This window comes from Propithecus coquereli, unplaced genomic scaffold, assembly GCF_000956105.1.
Source record: "Propithecus coquereli isolate 6110/MARCELLA unplaced genomic scaffold, Pcoq_1.0 Scaffold49, whole genome shotgun sequence".
In the NCBI taxonomy this organism is placed as follows: Eukaryota; Metazoa; Chordata; class Mammalia; order Primates; family Indriidae; genus Propithecus; species Propithecus coquereli.
In genome coordinates this window covers 443,221-461,660 of record NW_012150729.1, presented here as the reverse complement: position 1 = coordinate 461,660, position 18,440 = coordinate 443,221, and the positions used below count along the sequence as shown (strand labels likewise).

Sequence of the window (18,440 nt, the reverse complement as noted above, 5' to 3'; positions counted from 1 at the left end):
TTCTTAAAAAATTACCTGATTGTTCTATTCATATTCAATATATGACTCACACATCAGTATCATTTTTATTCTTTATGTCTGCCTTCTATAAATGGCTTGTATTATTAATCTTATTTAAAATTTTATTCTTCTAACACCCTAAGGCAAACCTGTCTCTTAAATTATATTTATGTCTTTTAAATTTGAGTACAAGTTGCTGTCAAAGATATGTATTCTCCTAATTATGCCCAGAACAAACACCTAAGAGACCCAGTAGAATCATAAAATGCAAAAACCATAGGCATCTTTGCAACTTGATCTCTTAAAAATGACCTCTTTTGCAGTCTTACAAGTTGTAAACTTTACAATAATAGGTCATTCTGTCACATTCGTTGTTTGGTTTTTAAACTTAAAGTAGAATAAATTTATTCATTTATTTGTTATTGTTCTGTAGAATTCTGGAAATACTTTAACTTATGCTTTTAGAGTCCCTAAAATAACCTTTTCATGTGAGAAAAAAATTGATGTTTACATTTTCACCTTGTATATTTTAGACTTTTTACGATAATCTAAATTTAATGTGTTGGCTATCAGCAAATGTTTGAAATGAAATTTTAACTGACTTCTTAACTAAAATATTAGTAAAATTTTGATATAAAAATCCCATTGCTATAATTAGAATAAAAAAAGATGTTTAGTTATAAGTGATTTATAATCCCAGAATCCAAATTTATTGTAAGAATTTCTACAGCTGGAAAGGTAGGTAGAAGAGGGAAGAAGACAAAAAAATATGGATGAGGCATACTAATTTGCTTGTAATTACTTATCATCAATCTAAAATATACTCCAGAGCTCTATTTTTTAGTCAATTGTAGTCAGTCTAAGTTATTACCCTGCAGTTTAACCAATATTAACATAAAATATGTTTTAATAATTTTTTCATATTATGGTAGGTAAAATAAGTATTATTTCTGATAAAAGTCTGTTGTGAACTGACTTTGTGGAAGCAGAATATTCTATTGTGAAATCCTAATATTTGGTATAGCAATAAAATATAGTATTACAAAAATTAGATGTAAGATCAAATATGGCAACTTAAGTTATCACGAAAAGGCTTAGGTAAAAAGTGGGTAAGTATATTGCATTTCCAAGCATTATGCTGAGTCTAGAAGGAAAATACCACTCAAATTTCCAAATCTTCAAATTTGGCCTACAGTAGCACTGCCACTTCAAACTTTAGATTCTGGAAAAATTGTCAGATAATAAGAAGTCTGTTTAATTTTTATGAGGAGGACTATTCGCAAGCATATTAAATCACAACATATGCCATTAAAGTGGCTAAGAAGTTAATGTTGGAGTAGATGTTAGAAATATATTTTTGATACTTTAAAATTTCTAAATGTAATCTAAAGATTAATAAATATATTGAACTCCACTTTTGGATTTAAAGTTTCTATGTAACGGAAAATGGAAGACATCAATTATATTTGTCCACAGAACGAAATATAAAAAGTAAAGAAAAAATTGCATATTATATATGTTTAATGAGTGGTTCAAATGTTACCCTATCTTTATTTTTGTGTCATTTGAAGAATTAATCATTCAGCAAATTAATAAATGCTTAAATAAATAATTTTTATATACCATTGCACACTGAATATGTCCGTTAGTCATATGATAACTATTATAGTTGGAAATAAGAAAATATTTATATCAGGGAGATTAGTGAGAGAGCAGAGTTCAACTGATACAGGCTTGAGAGTCAGGGAAAGGTAAAATCATTAAAAACTTTCTTGAGGTGTCCAGCAAATTGTACTGCCAGGAATTGAATAGGTCCATGAAGAAACAGGTGAATAAGTTAGGTCCTCTGCCTTCTAGAAGAGAAGCTCACACTCAACTGGAAGAGATCAACTTTAAATAGATAATTGTTACACAGTACAATAAATGCTATACTGAGTTATATGGAAGCTCAAACATGAGAAGTATTAAAATGCTTGAAGTAGTTGTGGGAAGAATAAAAAAAAAACAGGCATTATACAGATTCCGGGCAGAGCATGTGGTATATACAAAGGTACAATGCTGTGACTAAACAGAACCAGGGAATGAGGCATAGGAAGGGGTTTAGCCAGTTTTAACCTTGTGTGCACACCCATCCTGGCTTTGTTGTTTCATCATCACCATCCATGCATTAACTTCAAAAGGGCTATATGCTGGCTTCTCCACAGGACTGTGTCACACGGTGTGGCTGGAGTGTGGGAAATGCACTGAGAATCATGAGATATGATACTAGAACTTGTGTGGGGCTAGATTGTGACTGGCTTTATATGCCATCCTAAATTTTAGTTGGTGGTTGAGGGTACCCTGGAAGCTCTGATTCTTTGAGAGTCATCTTGTACCAGAACCATAGAATTTATATTAGTTCTAAACCATTCATACTAAATTGAGAGACTCCATATTTCCATTAAAGTACTCCTAACAGTGGACAAGAATGGACGCTTGTCTTTAACTGATAAAGACCCCATAAATTGCTAAGATTTCTTGGAAATCTCCATTTTATCCTAAATATTGGTGCGACCTTTGCATTCTATTCCAATATTATAGCCATGCTTTTTTCATTGGAAAAAAATGTTGCGTATCACCTGGTAAAATTCATAGTCCAAGAATATAATCCATATTTATCTCATGGCATTCAACGCACTCTACCTCATTGCCCATGTATCTATGACATGTGTAGGTACCCCCAGGATTGCTACCAGTGGGAAGCTGGCACAGTGAAAAGTGCATGCATCACTTGGGCTCTTTCTCTCTTTTTGAAAAGAAGTGGTAACTGTTGTCAACAATCTTAGTGATTAGTAGAGTAGTCTCAATTGCTACACTCACAATTGCTGTTGTGAACATCATTAAGTTTGGGTTAGTCCCATATACAGTGTTGCTTAATGATGTGGATATGTCCTGAGAAATGCATTGTTAGGCAATTTCATCATTATGCAAACATCACAGTGTGTTCTTACACAAACCTAGATAGTATAACCTATTACACACCTAGGCTATATGGTATAGCCACCATTGTATATGTGGTTCATCATTGACCAAAATGTCATTATGTAGCACATGACTGTAGTAGAAAACTTTACACCAGCTACTTTGAAATCTGTAAGAGATATTTAATATGCTTGTTTCCACTGGTGACCCTAATTCATTATCCTGTGAGAAACCAAAAATTTAAATCTTTCCTTCTTTTATAAAAGATCTTAGAACAACATTTCATGTGTCTAAGAATTGGAAATCCAATTCTAGGGAAAAAAATTGTTCTACCAATGACTCTACTACCCTTTTGTAAGAGTTAGTAGTAAGAGTACTTCAAACTTTTACCTGATAATTTGATTTGAATATCTCCACCTGCATTGTAGGAATGTTACTGGTATGTATATTTCATGTTATTAAAAGCTCAGAAACTGCTTTTTAGTTTATAATTAATAAAATTAATTGTACAACTTTTTTGGTGTCAACAATCTTCAAAAATTTCCTTATTACTTGTCCTCCCAAATGTCTGCATGAATCAGTAACCCAGAAATTCATAGGCAGTATAAAAATGAACAAGTTAACTTGTGCATTTCATATAAAAAGGCCCTTGTGATGTGGCTTCTGGCTCTCTATCATAATAGTCAGCAACTACTCAACCTGCAAACTACCCTTAGTCTTGAAACTTCTAGAAATTTTTAAACACAGTATACCTTCCCTCTGGCTACATTTCCTTCCCCACTTCTCTTTTTCTCCCTCTTGGCCTTTCCCTCCCACAGCAGTCGGGTGCTTACTTACCAGTGGTAATTGAAATGGAGATGGTTAGGATATGGGCACAAATATTTAATACTAATATAGTACAGAAAGCAATAAGTGTTATGTGAAAATTATAGTTAAGAGCTATGAGAATAAATAGAAATTAGTAATAGGGGCTGGGTGTGGTTGTTCATGCCTGTAATCCCAGCACTTTGGAAGGCTGAATCAGGATCACTTGAAGCCAGGAGTTCAAGACTAGCCTGGGCAACAAAAGATAAAACAATTAGCCGGGCCTGGTGGCACATGCCTATAGTCCTAGTTTCTTGGGAGGCTGAGGCAAAAGGATCATTTGAGCCCAGAAGTTGAAGGTTATAGTGAGCTATTATCATGCCACTGTACTCCAACCTGGGCAACAGAGTGAGACCCTGGCTCAAAAAATAATTAAAAAAAAAAAAAGATGGGAGTAAGGAACTTCTTAAATGGAGTGAACCAATATAAGGAGATAAGGAAACAAGTGTTCATCAGGAATAGCAAATTCTACATCTACACAGAATATAAAAGTGAGAGATAAGGTTGGAAAAGAAGAGAGTCAAATTCAGAAGTAAGGACTTACACCTTGTTTTGGTGGAAAATTGTAAGATTTTTAATCAAGGAAGAGATATGATCATCCTTACAAAAGTAAACCCATCAGCAGTATGTAGGATGTGTGAGGTGGTAGGTAGAATTACATGATGATTCTACTTTCTCCTCTAAATAAATGAGAATTTTATTTGAGATTATGACAATAAAGTAATGGTAATTGTATTATAATAGAAAATCTCTTCTTATAGAAAGTCATTCCCTACAACAGGGAGACAAGAGGATTATTTCCCTATTATGGCCATTACCAAAACATTTTTGAATGCTTTTGCAATTGCCTTCAGAACCCGTTTTACATTCTCTGAAGTGTTATTTATGGTGATGAAGAATATTTTTCTTTCACCACTGGTACAATCTTAAGACTAGCTAATTCACTTTGAAAGAACTGCTTTGCAAATTCAAGCATGTTACTTCCACTTTCCTGCTGTAAATCTTCCTTTGCTTCCTGGAGACACACAAAAACTTTTGTTAATACTAGTTAGCTTTATTTTATAAATATGTAGTTGCCCACGTGCCTTTTATGTGCCTTCTTTTTTTAATAAGTATTTTATTCTCATAACTTGGCAAAGGATTCAACAAATTTCGAATAATAGAATAGTCTGGGTTGAATCTAATATTAAATATACAGTCATAAAATTTTTTGAAATTCAAAGAGTAAAAATAGTAAAAAGCAAAATAAGTCGTTGTTTCTATGTAACTCTAAGTTTATTCATAAACTTCCTAAGAGAATTCTGTTCATGGAAATAATAACACTTTAATCACTTTTAAAATTTTAACTAGTTTTTTCAAACATGTATAATGATTAAGGAGAATATGTGGACATGATTTTCTTTTTAAGGAAAAAGAACGATTGAAGCAAGAAAAACGCGATGAGAAAAGATTAAATAAAGAGCGTAAACTAGAGCAACGAAGATTAGAATTAGAAATGGCAAAGGAACTAAAGAAGCCTAATGAAGACATGTGCTTAGCAGACCAAAAGGTAATTTATACAGCATGTAAGCTATTTCATTAATAAGTTTAATATTTCCAGTTTTCTCACCTGATTCCTTTGCCAGAGCTGCCATTATCAAAGCCTCTCATTTTTAACTAGAGCAATGAAATTCCAAGTCTAGATCAATTTACTTCTCCACCAACAAACCTCTCTGGAGCTCCTATGCTGATAATGGCAATTCTTAATATGTAAGCGGAACACTCCACACCTTTTAAATTTGAGTAGAAATACTGCAGAAAGAAGAATTATAGAAGTAGATAGGATTTTCATGTTTCTTTTGGTCCTTTCCATGTGTTCAGGCACAGAAAGATCTGACTCCTCCCCATTTCCTCATATATGTTTAAATAAATTAGGATTTATAATCTATAACCGCCTTCAATGCTTTAGTAATGGTAGTCAGACTTTACTGAGCATGTTTACTCTATGACAGGCACTGTGCAAAGCACTTATATGAATTCTAATCCTCAACACAATCCTGTGGAATTGGTATTTATTCCCATTTACAGATGAGAAAACTGAGACACAAAGAGGTTAAGGAATTTGCCCAAGATTATAATGGCAATTTAGATTCAAATCCCAGTTTGTTACACTTTAGAGTCTGTTATGTTTATCATCCTGGAAGCTAAGAAACTATGTCTAACCAAAGCATCTCATGCGTTTTCTCTTCCATGGTGCTTCACAGACAAGTATTGTTGCTAAAATACATAAAAGTAGAAATTTACAAAGATGGCAAAGATCTTGGCAACTGACGTGATTTCATATACTTCTGAGTAGAAATCAATTATGTTTTGACTATAGTTAAGAAAACGGTACTTCCAGAAAATCATATCAATAATGCATATCATCTCTATAATACTGTCCCATAATATATTATTATACTTGGTCAGTAGCATCTCTGTTTACTTATATGTCATAATCATCTTATACACAAAAATGATTGTCTCTTGATTTATATAAGTTCTTTTCTAAAGTGCTTTAACTTTTAATACCCTAGTTGAGATTGAATTATATTAATATTCTATTTATTTACTTAGCATAAATGTTTCTACATTAAAATGAAAGAATACTTACTAGTTCTAATCATTTGGACGCTTAAATTTCCTTAAGCAGAGAATAGTTATATAAATTAATTAACATATTTAATAAGTTCATAGCAAGTTTTTTAAATCCTAAGTAAGCTTTATTTTTCTTGCATCTTTTATTTTTATTTAAATTCATATGCACTATATCAAATACATAAGTCCATTTAAAGCTATACATTAGATTTGTTATATGAATTTTTAGAATTATATGGAAATATATATGTCTTACCTGGTTTGAGAAAAAGGGAGACTTCAAATTAACTGGTTTTCAAGTGGAATATAAAAGATTTGTATGGCATCAGCTATTAGCCATAGTTTTGAGTTTCTACACAATATTGATAGAAAAAATATTTGGTTAATTATTTTTGTATGTGCAGGGTGGAGGAACATTTTTGAGTAAGGGACCACCAATTCAGATAATAGAAATATTTATAAGTCACTTTCTTCCAATTAAAATTTAAAGTATTTTTTTTGAATCACATTCATGGACAAAAATGTTTTTAATTTAGATTACCTATTTATTGAATTTTTAAAATGTCTGTGACAACTGGTACTACAATTTAGTCGTTAAAATGTTCATATGTGAGCATATTTGAGAAGTAGCAACAGAGACAGCTTTCTAATTTTAACACTGAAACTTATACTTGCTAAATATAGGGAAACCTAAAGTTGCATTGTAAGTGGGTTTATGTTCAGGGTCATGGATTCTGGTCACATGGACCTAAGAATTTATCTGCATTTATTAGCCATACATAGCCAGCCATAGAGCCCACAGATGCCTGCTGTTAGTTTTTGAGCTACCAAAAAAGTAGAGCTTCTGTGAATTTTAATTGAATTTTAAATGTCTCCATCATTAAAAGAAATCAGTACACATGCCCCTATTACATATGTCCCTGGTAAAGTACTTTTGAAATATTTATTTCTTGTTATTTAATTTTTGCTCCAGTTATATAATCCATGTATTATCAGTATGTAAGTTAATTAAAATTAATGTCTCTTTTACAGAGATCTCAGTTCATATTGAATTCAACCAAAATTTACTGATGGTTATTTGTGTTCAAGATACTATGGTTAGTACCATGGAGGTTACAGAAATGCCTCCAGGGAATTTACCATCCAAAGGGAAAACCACTGGTACAATATTCAAGAAAAAAAGATAGCAGTTTTTTTTAATTTCAAAAGATACAAATTCATGTCCTTTAAATTTTTTAAGGTTTTTTTTGTCTTATTTATGTATTCTTTTATTTTCAGCCTTTGCCAGATTTGCCTCGTATTCCAGGACTTGTTCTCTCTGGAAGTACATTTTCAGACTGTCTCATGGTGGTGCAGTTCTTACGAAACTTTGGTAAAGTTTTGGGCTTTGATGTGAATATTGATGTTCCAAACCTGAGTGTTCTTCAAGAGGGATTGCTAAATATAGGGGACAGCATGGGTGAAGTACAAGACTTGCTTGTGAGGCTCCTCTCAGCTGCTGTATGTGATCCAGGTCTAATTACAGGATACAAGGTAAAAAAAAAATATATAAAAAATTTTTTAAAAATTGTACTATCAGTGCATTGATAGCTAGCTTTTAGCATATTAGCAGAAGATTGTGTAGACGCATCTAATTTTCCACGTAATGTCTCACAAAGTTAAATGTAGACTTGCGTCAAGTTATATTAATATTTGGTACAAACAGAAAAACCTGGTTATAAACCTTAAAGAATATAAACCATTCTGAAATCACTCTTTTTTCCTCCAGCTATAGGCAAAGACTAAGCTGATTTAAGGCAATACCCAAATGGTATTCATCAAAAACAAAGAATTCGTAATTCATAAGGCAGTTAGAACTTGTTTGTGCCTCCTGAAATTATACTTTGTTTTCTCTCAATCGCTGCGAGTAACTGAGGCTAATCAAGGCACCTACAGACCAGGATGTTAAGACTCTGTGCTGTTCAGTGGATACTCAAGAAGTTCTACTTTATCTTAGTTCCAGTTAAGATATACATTCCAGTTAGCTTTGTTCTTCTACATAATATCGTAGAGAGAGAAGCTTCCGGATGCACCTGTTAGTTTTTCCTCCGTCTCCCTATTCTTTCAGTTTACCAAGCAGTGAAACCTATGAGACTGTAAAGCTAGAAAGCACAATAATAATGCTTTTAAACCTCAGCACCCTACCATGACTAATAAATTGTCTAAATAAATCTGGGAGAAAGCTTCGGATAGTTTTTATAGTCAGAGAAGACTTGATAGATGATTTAAAATTCTACTACCCATAAGTATACATAATCTTCTCCCTGCATGACATTAAACCAATGGTTTGGAGAGGGAATAGAAAGGTATAAGTACTTGAATATTTTTCTATTATCTATTGCCTATTTTTATGTCTACTTCATCAAAAATGTGAATAAAGTTTTAGCTGGGTGTGGTGGCGCACACCTGTAGTCCCAGCTATTCAGGAGGCTGAGGCAGGAGGATTGCTTGAGCCCAGGAATTTGAGGTTGCAGTGAGCTATCATGACACCATTGCACTCCGGCCAGGCAACAGAGCAAGACCCTATCTCAAAAAAAAAAAAAAGTGAATAAAGCCCTTTTCAGTAATATCTAGAACATGTAATACATGCATTTTTAATCTTACTGTTTTTATGTTCTGAATGGCTGTGATCAATACTGATAAAAATGCCAAATTTTTATAGGCCAAAACAGCTCTTGGAGAACATTTACTGAATGTTGGCGTGAATCGAGACAATGTTTCCGAGATTTTGCAGATTTTTATGGAAGCTCACTGTGGACAAACTGAGCTTACTGAAAGCCTAAAGACCAAAGCTTTTCAGGCTCATACTCCAGCACAGAAAGCCTCAGTCCTGGCTTTCCTGATCAATGAATTGGCATGCAGCAAGAGTGTGGTGAGGTAAGAATATACCCAGGCTTTTCTGTTATTCTTTTCTGTTTTGATTTTGTCTAATCACAAAGTATTACTAATCGATTATATAAAATTTGGAAGTTACAGACTAACACAAAGAAAATTAAAATTATACCATTTAGAGATGGCCACTAATCGTATATTAATGTAATTTCTTTGTGATCTATTGGGGAAAAAAATTGGATCATATGGTATATATGTAACTTGTAGTCTTTGTCACGTGTTTTATTTAATAATTTTGTTAATTCTTTATATACTAGAAATTTTTCATATTTTTTCTTGCTATGGTGCCAGAATTTAGCCCCATCATAGGGATCCAGAATTTTTCTTTCCTTAACATCTTTTGAGGACAGATGACTTCCTGATTTTCTTTAGTAGCCATTGATAGAATTATCCAGCCATCGCTTGTTTTGTTATATGCTAGTATAACCTTAGATTATTAGTTTATCAATACATTAATTTGTACTTTTTTAAAAAGTACTTAATCTCATTTAAGAGTCAAAGTAAGTCTTCTACTCTAGTACTTGTTGTTAGTGAAACGTTAATACTAATACCAACATGTACTCTAGTCTTTCAAGGTTTGTGAGCAAATTCATGTTTGTGTTATTTTATACATTTTAAATATATCACTTTTAGTCCTTTACCCTTCTAGAAAAAAGGATCAGTCTGACTATTCAAAGCCAAGCATTTCTACCATTGCTGGACATTATGTTTTTTGTCCATATCTTGGCTATGATACTATATTAATATAATTTTTCATTTGTTTTTGCTATTCATTGACTATCATCCCAAAGAGTATAATGATATTTAGGTTTTATAATTTCATGAAAGAATAATTTTATTAAGCATGAGCATGGTAACAAATAGTAATGCTGAGTGGCAATTGTTTATCACACTCACACACACATGCAAATTCAATGTAAAAGATATACCATAGTTTTTACCTTAGAAGAAAAAAGTACCCTCTTTGACTTCTTACTATCACCAGATGTCATAATATTCTTAATTTGTTTAGACATTTATATACACACACTCAGATTTTATATGTACATATGTATATATGTGTACCTACGTAAATATCCATGTATTAATATGTTCTGATTTCCTGTTTTGATCTTGGAAGTTATCACATCTTAAATGTATGCAACAAAACTTGGAATGCTGTCTTTCTAAGGCAATTGGTGAATAGTTTCTTTTATAGTTTAAGATAGAAACCAAAGTGAATTTTTTAATAATAATGTTGTATCCAATGAAGAAATTATCACTTTTCAACATATATGTGCATACATATGTAAACACATACATATATGTATATATACACACAAAATTGTATCTGTTTTACTTACCAAAAATGCATTAGTTTGCATTCCAAATTAATGCATTGCATAAATGGATTAATTCATATCTTTTAAAAATTTTTACATTGGCAGCGAAATTGACAAGAACATTGATTATATGTCAAACTTGAGGAGAGATAAATGGGTGGTGGAAGGTAAACTCCGCAAGTAAGTCCTGTTTTATTAAAATTAAACTACTGTTTTTCTTTTGTATAAATTCCAGTAAAGCAAACGAATTGCAAAGATAGAATTTAAACTTTAATTGTCTAAAGAAAAGGTAGTGCTTAATTAGGATGGGGTATGAAATTAATAAAACTCAGGGCCAGAGTTTGCAATGGACAAAAGATATAATGAAATTCATTGAGTTTATATTTTCATACTTAGAAGAAAGTCGTTTTCGCCTTTTCTTTCAAAGAAGTCAAACAATCACATTTTCTAAGATTGTTGTTGCTATCATGTCACTTTTATCATAAATAGAATCTGTTTGGAACTACTGCTTTTTTAAATTGCTTTCTAATTAAAATTTTTTACATAGTCTAACCAAACTTATTCAACATTAAGACTAAATTATCTTCCTGCCAGGAAATATCATGCTAAAATTACTCAACTTCCGTGTTAAGAGTATAGTTTCTTTACAGTAATTTGAACTGAAATTTGTTCAGTCAAATAGCATAAGATCAGAAGTTATCACTTGGCCATTGTTAGAGTTCATCTTTTCAGCTTTCATAGTATTTTGAAATGTATTCTAATTCCAAAGAGATATCCAGAATACTCTTGAAAGTTAATGTATTCTGTAATTTATGTAAACATATCTCTTACGTTTCCTTAATTCTAAGTTTTATTGCCATTGATGTATTGCTTATCGTAAAAGAAATACTATAAGGTATTTTTGCTTGAAACTCATAGTTTGCTCTTTAAAAAGTATGTAGAGAAGGATTTTATTCCATATCATTTTTTATAATATTTAAAGGCTCAGAATCATTCATGCTAAGAAAACAGGCAAAAGAGACACTTCAGGTGGCGTTGATCTTGGAGAAGAGCAGCATCCCTTGGGCACACCCACTGCGGGACGCAAAAGAAGAAGGAAGGGAGGAGACAGTGACTATGATGATGATGATGATGATGATAGTGATGACCAAGCTGATGAAGATGATGAGGATGAAGAAGATAAAGAAGACAAAAAAGGAAAGAAGACTGATATCTGTGAAGATGAGGTAATCAAATTTGTGTTGATTTTAAGACTTAATAAAAACTGCATAACATATTAAAAAACAGAATTTGAACTCAAATGAATTTGGATTTGAATTCAGTTTTGACATTTACTTGCCTCAGTTTCTTATCTGAAAAATGAATATTATAGTATTTATCTTACAGGTTTTTTGTGGTTATGTAAATATTAAATAAAATGCCTATACATTAAAAGCACTTAGATTCAACAAAAGAAGTTAAGTGTCTTTTTGTATATAATTACTTGAGAATTCTCCAAAGAGCTATACAGTTTCTTAATTTCAGGTATTCTCTTTAATTCTGTTAACATACTGTGTTACATTCGTACAATGCTTCATGCCTTTAAAAGTGTTTTCAGGTTTAGTGATAATGATATATTTCTCAAACAAACACCAGTTATATTTCTCTAGTTCTAGGCACTTTTAATCAAGGATGAATAAGACACTGAAAGTCCCCTCTCAATTTATAGTCTTACTGAGGAAGATTTACAAAAAGAAAATGTGATATGTTAATGTGTCGACTGCTTTGAGAGGGGTGTTTGCAATGGACTAGGCAAGTACAAAGGAAAGGCATTTAGACCTTTGGTGGAATAAACTCCCACAAAGGGTTTCAGGACCCAAAAGCTGAAGATACAAGCTGGGCTGAATGTTAACCTGGGGAAAAATCTAGGGAAGAGTATACCAGGCAGAGGGAATGGCACAAGCAAGGACACAGGAGCATGAAACCACGACGTGTTTTAAGGGAATTACAAATGCCTCGCTGTTACTGGAGAGTCTTACACATAACAACAATGAACTAGGATTTTATGCTTTTTTAGTAATAGGTAGCCATTGCAGGGTTATAAGAAGCAGGGAATAACATGGTCAGACTTGATTGAGTGGCTCACTCTGGCAGCTTTGTGGAAGATAGAAATGGGGTAGGGCAACATTAGACGTGTAAAGATCAGTCAAGAGGTATTGCAATAGTTTAAGTGAGTTGTGAATGGTAGAAACTAGAACGATGGTGGCTAGGATGAAGGAGGAAAGAATGTAATAAATATTTAGGAGGAAGAACGGGCAGAATTTGAAGATGGACTGTGTAGGTTGGTGGAAGGGTAGGATTGATTTCTAGCTATCAGGCTTGGGAAACTGCATGCTATTGTTGCCATTAACTAAGATAGGGAAATCAGGAACACAGTAAATGAAAAGTTGGGGTAGGAGTAGATAAGGGAACAGTAATTAAAGACATAAAATCATGATAGTTTTATTTTTGAACATGTGGAGTTTGAGGTGCCTGTGCAGAAGTTCAGCAGTCAGTTGGATTTAGGAACCTGAAGAAGAGTTCAGTCTTAGAAATACAGATCTGAAAGTTGTTAGCACATAGATGATACTTTAAAATCACGAAGTAGATGAGGCTGCACAGGAGGATTGGTTTAGTGAACAGAATAGTGGACCAAAGTTTGAACCCCAGGGAACATCCGTATTTAACAGAAACCCACAAGGCTTCTTGCTCAAGAAGGAACAGTCAGAGAGGTAGGAGATTTCTGTAATGGGTCAGAGGTCCCTAAAACCTCCTCCAGTTCAATGGTTCACTAGAATGATTCACAGAACTTAGCATATACTTGTGTTTATGGTGATGAATTATTACAGTAAAAGCAAACAAAGCAAAATCATCAAGGAGCATATGGGGCAAAGTCCAGAGGAAACCGTGTGCAAGCTTCCAGGAGTCTTCTCCCAATGGAGTCACTCAGGATGGGCTTAATTCCCCTCGCAACACATTTTGACAGCATGTGTGAAAAGTTGTCTACCAGGGAAGCTCATTAGAGACTCAGCGCCCAGGTTTTTTATTGAGGGCTGGTCATGTAGGTACCCTCTGCATAGCATGTGCCAAAAGTCCAACTCACTGACGAAAAGCAGGTGTTCAGTATAAACCACATTGTTAGTACAAATACCTTAGGTCTAGTGAGCCAATCTTAACAGTTAGGGTGGAGGAACCCCCCTGAAATCCAAGTTCCCATATGCCAGACAAGAACCAACTTTGTAAGCAGGACTTTCAAAGGATAGCAGTCAGGCCTCCTCTATTAAGTCATTTTATTACACGGGTAGTAATAACAAAAATCAAGAAAATCAAACATTTCAAAAAGGAAGGAGTGATAAACAATGTTAAAGCAGCATAGTAGTCTAGCGTGATGAGGACTGAAAGTGTTTCTTGGATTTGGCAACATAGAGGTCACTGGTAACCAGTGCCAACACAGTTTTATTAGAGGAGTGAGAGCAGATACCAGGCTGTATAATTGGTTGATAACAATAGAAAGTGAGAAAGTAAAGATGACTGTTTTAAATCTTGTGCCTCAGAAGAGGAGTCCACTTGCTCAAGGCTTCTTGGGTGTGGCTCTAGGTAAAAAATTTTAATATTTAAAAAAATAAATAAAATAAAATCAATCAATCAACTGATCTTGTGCCTCAGAAGAAAGGGTAGTTAGTTCCTAGAGGAAGACAAAGAGCCAAGGATTTATGTGAAAGACTTCGGATGATTTTTGGTTCAAGGGAAAGAGCCAATAAAATGAGAGAGGGAGATTTAAAATTAAAGAGATAGAATAATTAATGGTACAAGGTTCTAAAGATATTGGAGCGGTTTCAATCAAAATGAAGGAGCTAACTTTGAAGAGCAGGCCAAACAGAAGAAAACAAGGTCATGGAGGGTGTGTCTGTATGTGTGTATGTTCAGGGAAAGCTACCATAAACCATGGAAATGGACATGTATAAAAGACGGAAGTTCACTTTTTACCAGAAAAGAATGCTAGAAATATTGATAGGGCTGCATAATGGCTCTCAAGAAAACAGTCTACAGCCAACTATTTCTTCTGCCCTCAATGCCAGGAGTGTTTAACTAAAGAAATCTAGAAGTCTTTCTTGCATCAATTCAGTACTGCTAGAAAAATAAAGAAAGAAGGCTTAGAGGGATGAATTTATTGATGGAATGTGTGAAAACAATACCTAATTGGGATAAGTTATTGAATCAAATTTATGATTGAATCTGAATAATGTAGAAGAATTTATAAGATTATGTGCTACATAGTTCTTTTTCTTAGGTAAAAATAGCATATGCAAAATGTTTTCATAAATTATCCCTCCCAATGTTATATTTTAATATCAGAATGATAACAATTACTAGCATGAAATTTACTTCTCTTTTTTTGTTTAAGTTTGGTAAGAACATTTGGCCTGAGATCCACTCTCTTAATGAATTTTTAAGGGTACAGTATAGTATTGTTAACTGTAGGCATGACATTTTACAGCAGCTCTCTAGAACTTATTCATTTTGCGTACCTGAAACTTTATACCCATTGAATAGTATGGGTATACTAATCTAATAGTATGGGTATACTAATCTAATCTCTATATCATTCTAATCTCTATGAGTTTGACTATTTTAGATACTTCATATGATTGGAATTATGTAGAAATTAACCTTCTGTGACTGGCTCATTTCCCTTAGCATAATGTCCTCAAGGTTCATCCTTCTTGTTGCATGTGGCAGGATTTCCTTTTTTAAAACTGAGTAATATTCCATTGTACGTATATACCACATTTTATTTACCCATCCATCTGTTCATGGACACTTGGTTGCTTCCACCCTCTGGCCATTGCGAATAATGCTGCAATGAACATGAGAGTGCAAATACTTCAAGATCCTAATTTTAATTCTTTTGGATAAATACCCAGAGATTGGATTATGGCATCATATTGCAGGTAGTTCTATTTTTTTAATTTTTGAGGAGGCTTTATACAGTTTTCCGTAGTAGTGTAACCATTTTTACATTCCTGCCAACAGTGCATTAAAATTAAGGGTCCATTTTCTCCATATCCTCATCAACACTTGTTTTCTTTCTTCTTCTTCTTCTTCTTCTTCTGCTTTTATACTAGCCATCTTAACAGGTGTGAGATGATATATCACTGTGGTTTTGGTTTTCATTTCCCTGTTTAGTGATGTTGAATATATTTTCGTACACCTGTTTGCCATTTGTGTATCTTCACTAGAGAAATGTCTGTTCAGGTTCTTTGTCCATATTTTAACTGGTTTACCTAGTTTTTGCTATGGAGTTGCAAGAGTTCCTTACGTATTTTGGATATTAACCCCTTATCAAATACATGGTCTGCAGTATTTTCTCCCATTCTGTAGGTTGCCTTTTCAGTCTGTTAATTGTTTCCTATGCTGTGCAGAAGCTTTTTAGTTTGATATAGTGCCACTTGTCTATTTTTGCTTTTATTTCCTGTGCTTTTGGTGTCATATCCAAGAATTCATTGCAATGAATTTACTTTACAACTTTTATGAATACCAATCTAAAAATGAGACTACATCGAGATTTCCTTGCAGAAATAAATTATTTCATAATGCTGTACTTTGGAAACCACTGGATCATATATTAATACATTCATCCTATGACAAATAATATGAAGGATGTATAATTTAGGTATCAGAATTGTAATTACCCAAACAAAAAATACCATTAATAAGCAGTCTGTTTCATTTTGCAAGTGATGCTGTTTTCATAGCAGGAATTAACTTTTTCTCACCAAAATTAATCACCTTTTCACAGAATTAGTATCCCCCTTTGGCACTTAATATTATAAATTGTTTTAAAGTGTTAACTCTAATAAATTTGACAACTCTGTATTGGGTTTTCATTGTATTCTACTGGGTAGTTATCCAACTAAACTTGAATTTATTTACAGAAATGATTTGTTTCACCTGGCTTTTTTTTTTTAACAGAGAATTAACACACCATACATTTTATTCTTTATATGTATACTATTTGAAAATCATTATTAATGTTTCTTGGAGGAGAAAGTAGTATTTTACTTTTTTAGGAGTGTTGAATTATAGAGTTTAATAGATTGTAGGATTTCTTTGGCAAAGTATATCTTTTTATGAATGTGAGGAAACAATTTTAAAACTTTTAAAAATAATAAATATTTTGGGACCTAAGAAGCCAAATGAACATTTCTTTTAAATGATTTGCATTATTCTTTGTAATGAAGAGCTGGCAGACACTTATCAATTATATAATGACTACGTAATGAACTGATTGATAAGATAGGCACATTCGCTCTCAAAAAATGGGTTTGTCCTCTTGATTAAGTTGTACGTGGAGTATTGATGGTGGTTAAATTCCCTAAAGGGTTAGTTGCTGAGAACTTTTCCATTGAGACCCGTATGATCCCTTTCAATTAGAAGATGCTGCCCTTGACTAAGTCATAGACCTTTGTCTCAAAGATGATTCCCTCTCCTCAGTCTTCATTCCTTCAACACATGGAGTCTCGCTATAATACTTAAATTTGTATTGAGACCTATGTGAGCTTTAACTTCACAAGTTGGCATGTAAGAGGTTTTGTGGACAGTTAAACTCTGACACATCGGGACGTATAATGGCCTTCTTTTTTGATTGAGAAACTGTGGGGAACCATGGCAGAGATAGATGCTGTGTTCTTAGTTTTGTTGTTGTTGCTGCTGCCTTTCTCTCTGGTCTTCTAAGTTCTTTTATACTCTGAAAATTATAAATACTATTAGCCAAAACTCCTTTAAATAAAACTTTCATAGACATTTTATTTCTTTCTTATTGTAAGTCTTAAAAATGACTGTTAATTTATTTGGCTTTTATCTGGCTATTTCAAATATTTGATGTCTTACTTCAAATATTTATTGATTGAATTATATTTTTTAAAAGCAGATTATCAAACATTTGCCCTGCTGATCAAAAGATCACTTTGGAATCAATATATAAATATATTTTTGAGAGTCAAGATTTAATTTTTGTGGAGTCTGTTGTCTTTTAAGGTTTCTTTTAATCCCAAATAGAATTTATGTTACTGTTAGCACAAATAATACACCTAAACACCTTCCTAATTTGGTCTCCTAAATTTGGGTAAGGAGTGGATAAATGATAGATAATGACATCACTGTTGGGGACTTCTTTTCATTTCATTTTATTGGGTAGATAGCCATACTGGTCTAGTAATAAATATTCGTGAATGGTTGGTGGCAATGTGGCTTTTTAAAAGTGCCCATAGAAAGTAAACATTAAAAACAAGTTCTGTTTTTTTAAAAACTGAGCTATGACTGTATCTTCTTATTAAAGAAGGGACTCTGTTGCTTTCAGATCTGTTTGTATTTAGTCCTCACAAAAATTCGATGTTATGGATATTATCACCAATTTACAGATAAAGGAATAGTCTTAGAAAAGTTAAGTAATTTGCATGTATCAAGTAGTGCAGCTAAGATCAAAAGAAGACCATGTACTCTCTATTCATGCTTTCCCTCTAAAACATATAATTTGGGGGTGGTTTTTCTATTTCCATATTTTAGAATGAAAAATTATATGCAATCAGATACAAATCTTCTATTTATGAAATTAGTACTGTGTATACTTGGGATTATTTATATTCTAACAGCAAAATGTGTTCAAAATATACCTTATTCACTCTAAAAATGGCCCCTTCAGTTAATGGTAGCAATATTTTTGCAGTC

The 18,440-nt window shown here is 33.0% G+C and overlaps 1 protein-coding gene across 1 annotated transcript in view; it reads left to right on the top strand.

Annotated features, from left to right (window-relative positions):
* BAZ2B (bromodomain adjacent to zinc finger domain, 2B) overlaps positions 1-18,440 on the top strand; it is a 154,487-nt gene that overhangs the window by 88,790 nt on the left and 47,257 nt on the right. Inside the window, exons 17-21 of the mRNA XM_012655811.1 lie at positions 5,234-5,374; positions 7,720-7,974; positions 9,143-9,357; positions 10,800-10,874; positions 11,677-11,920. Coding sequence (XP_012511265.1) covers positions 5,234-5,374; positions 7,720-7,974; positions 9,143-9,357; positions 10,800-10,874; positions 11,677-11,920 — 930 coding nt within the window. The remainder of the gene's footprint in view (positions 1-5,233; positions 5,375-7,719; positions 7,975-9,142; positions 9,358-10,799; positions 10,875-11,676; positions 11,921-18,440) is intronic.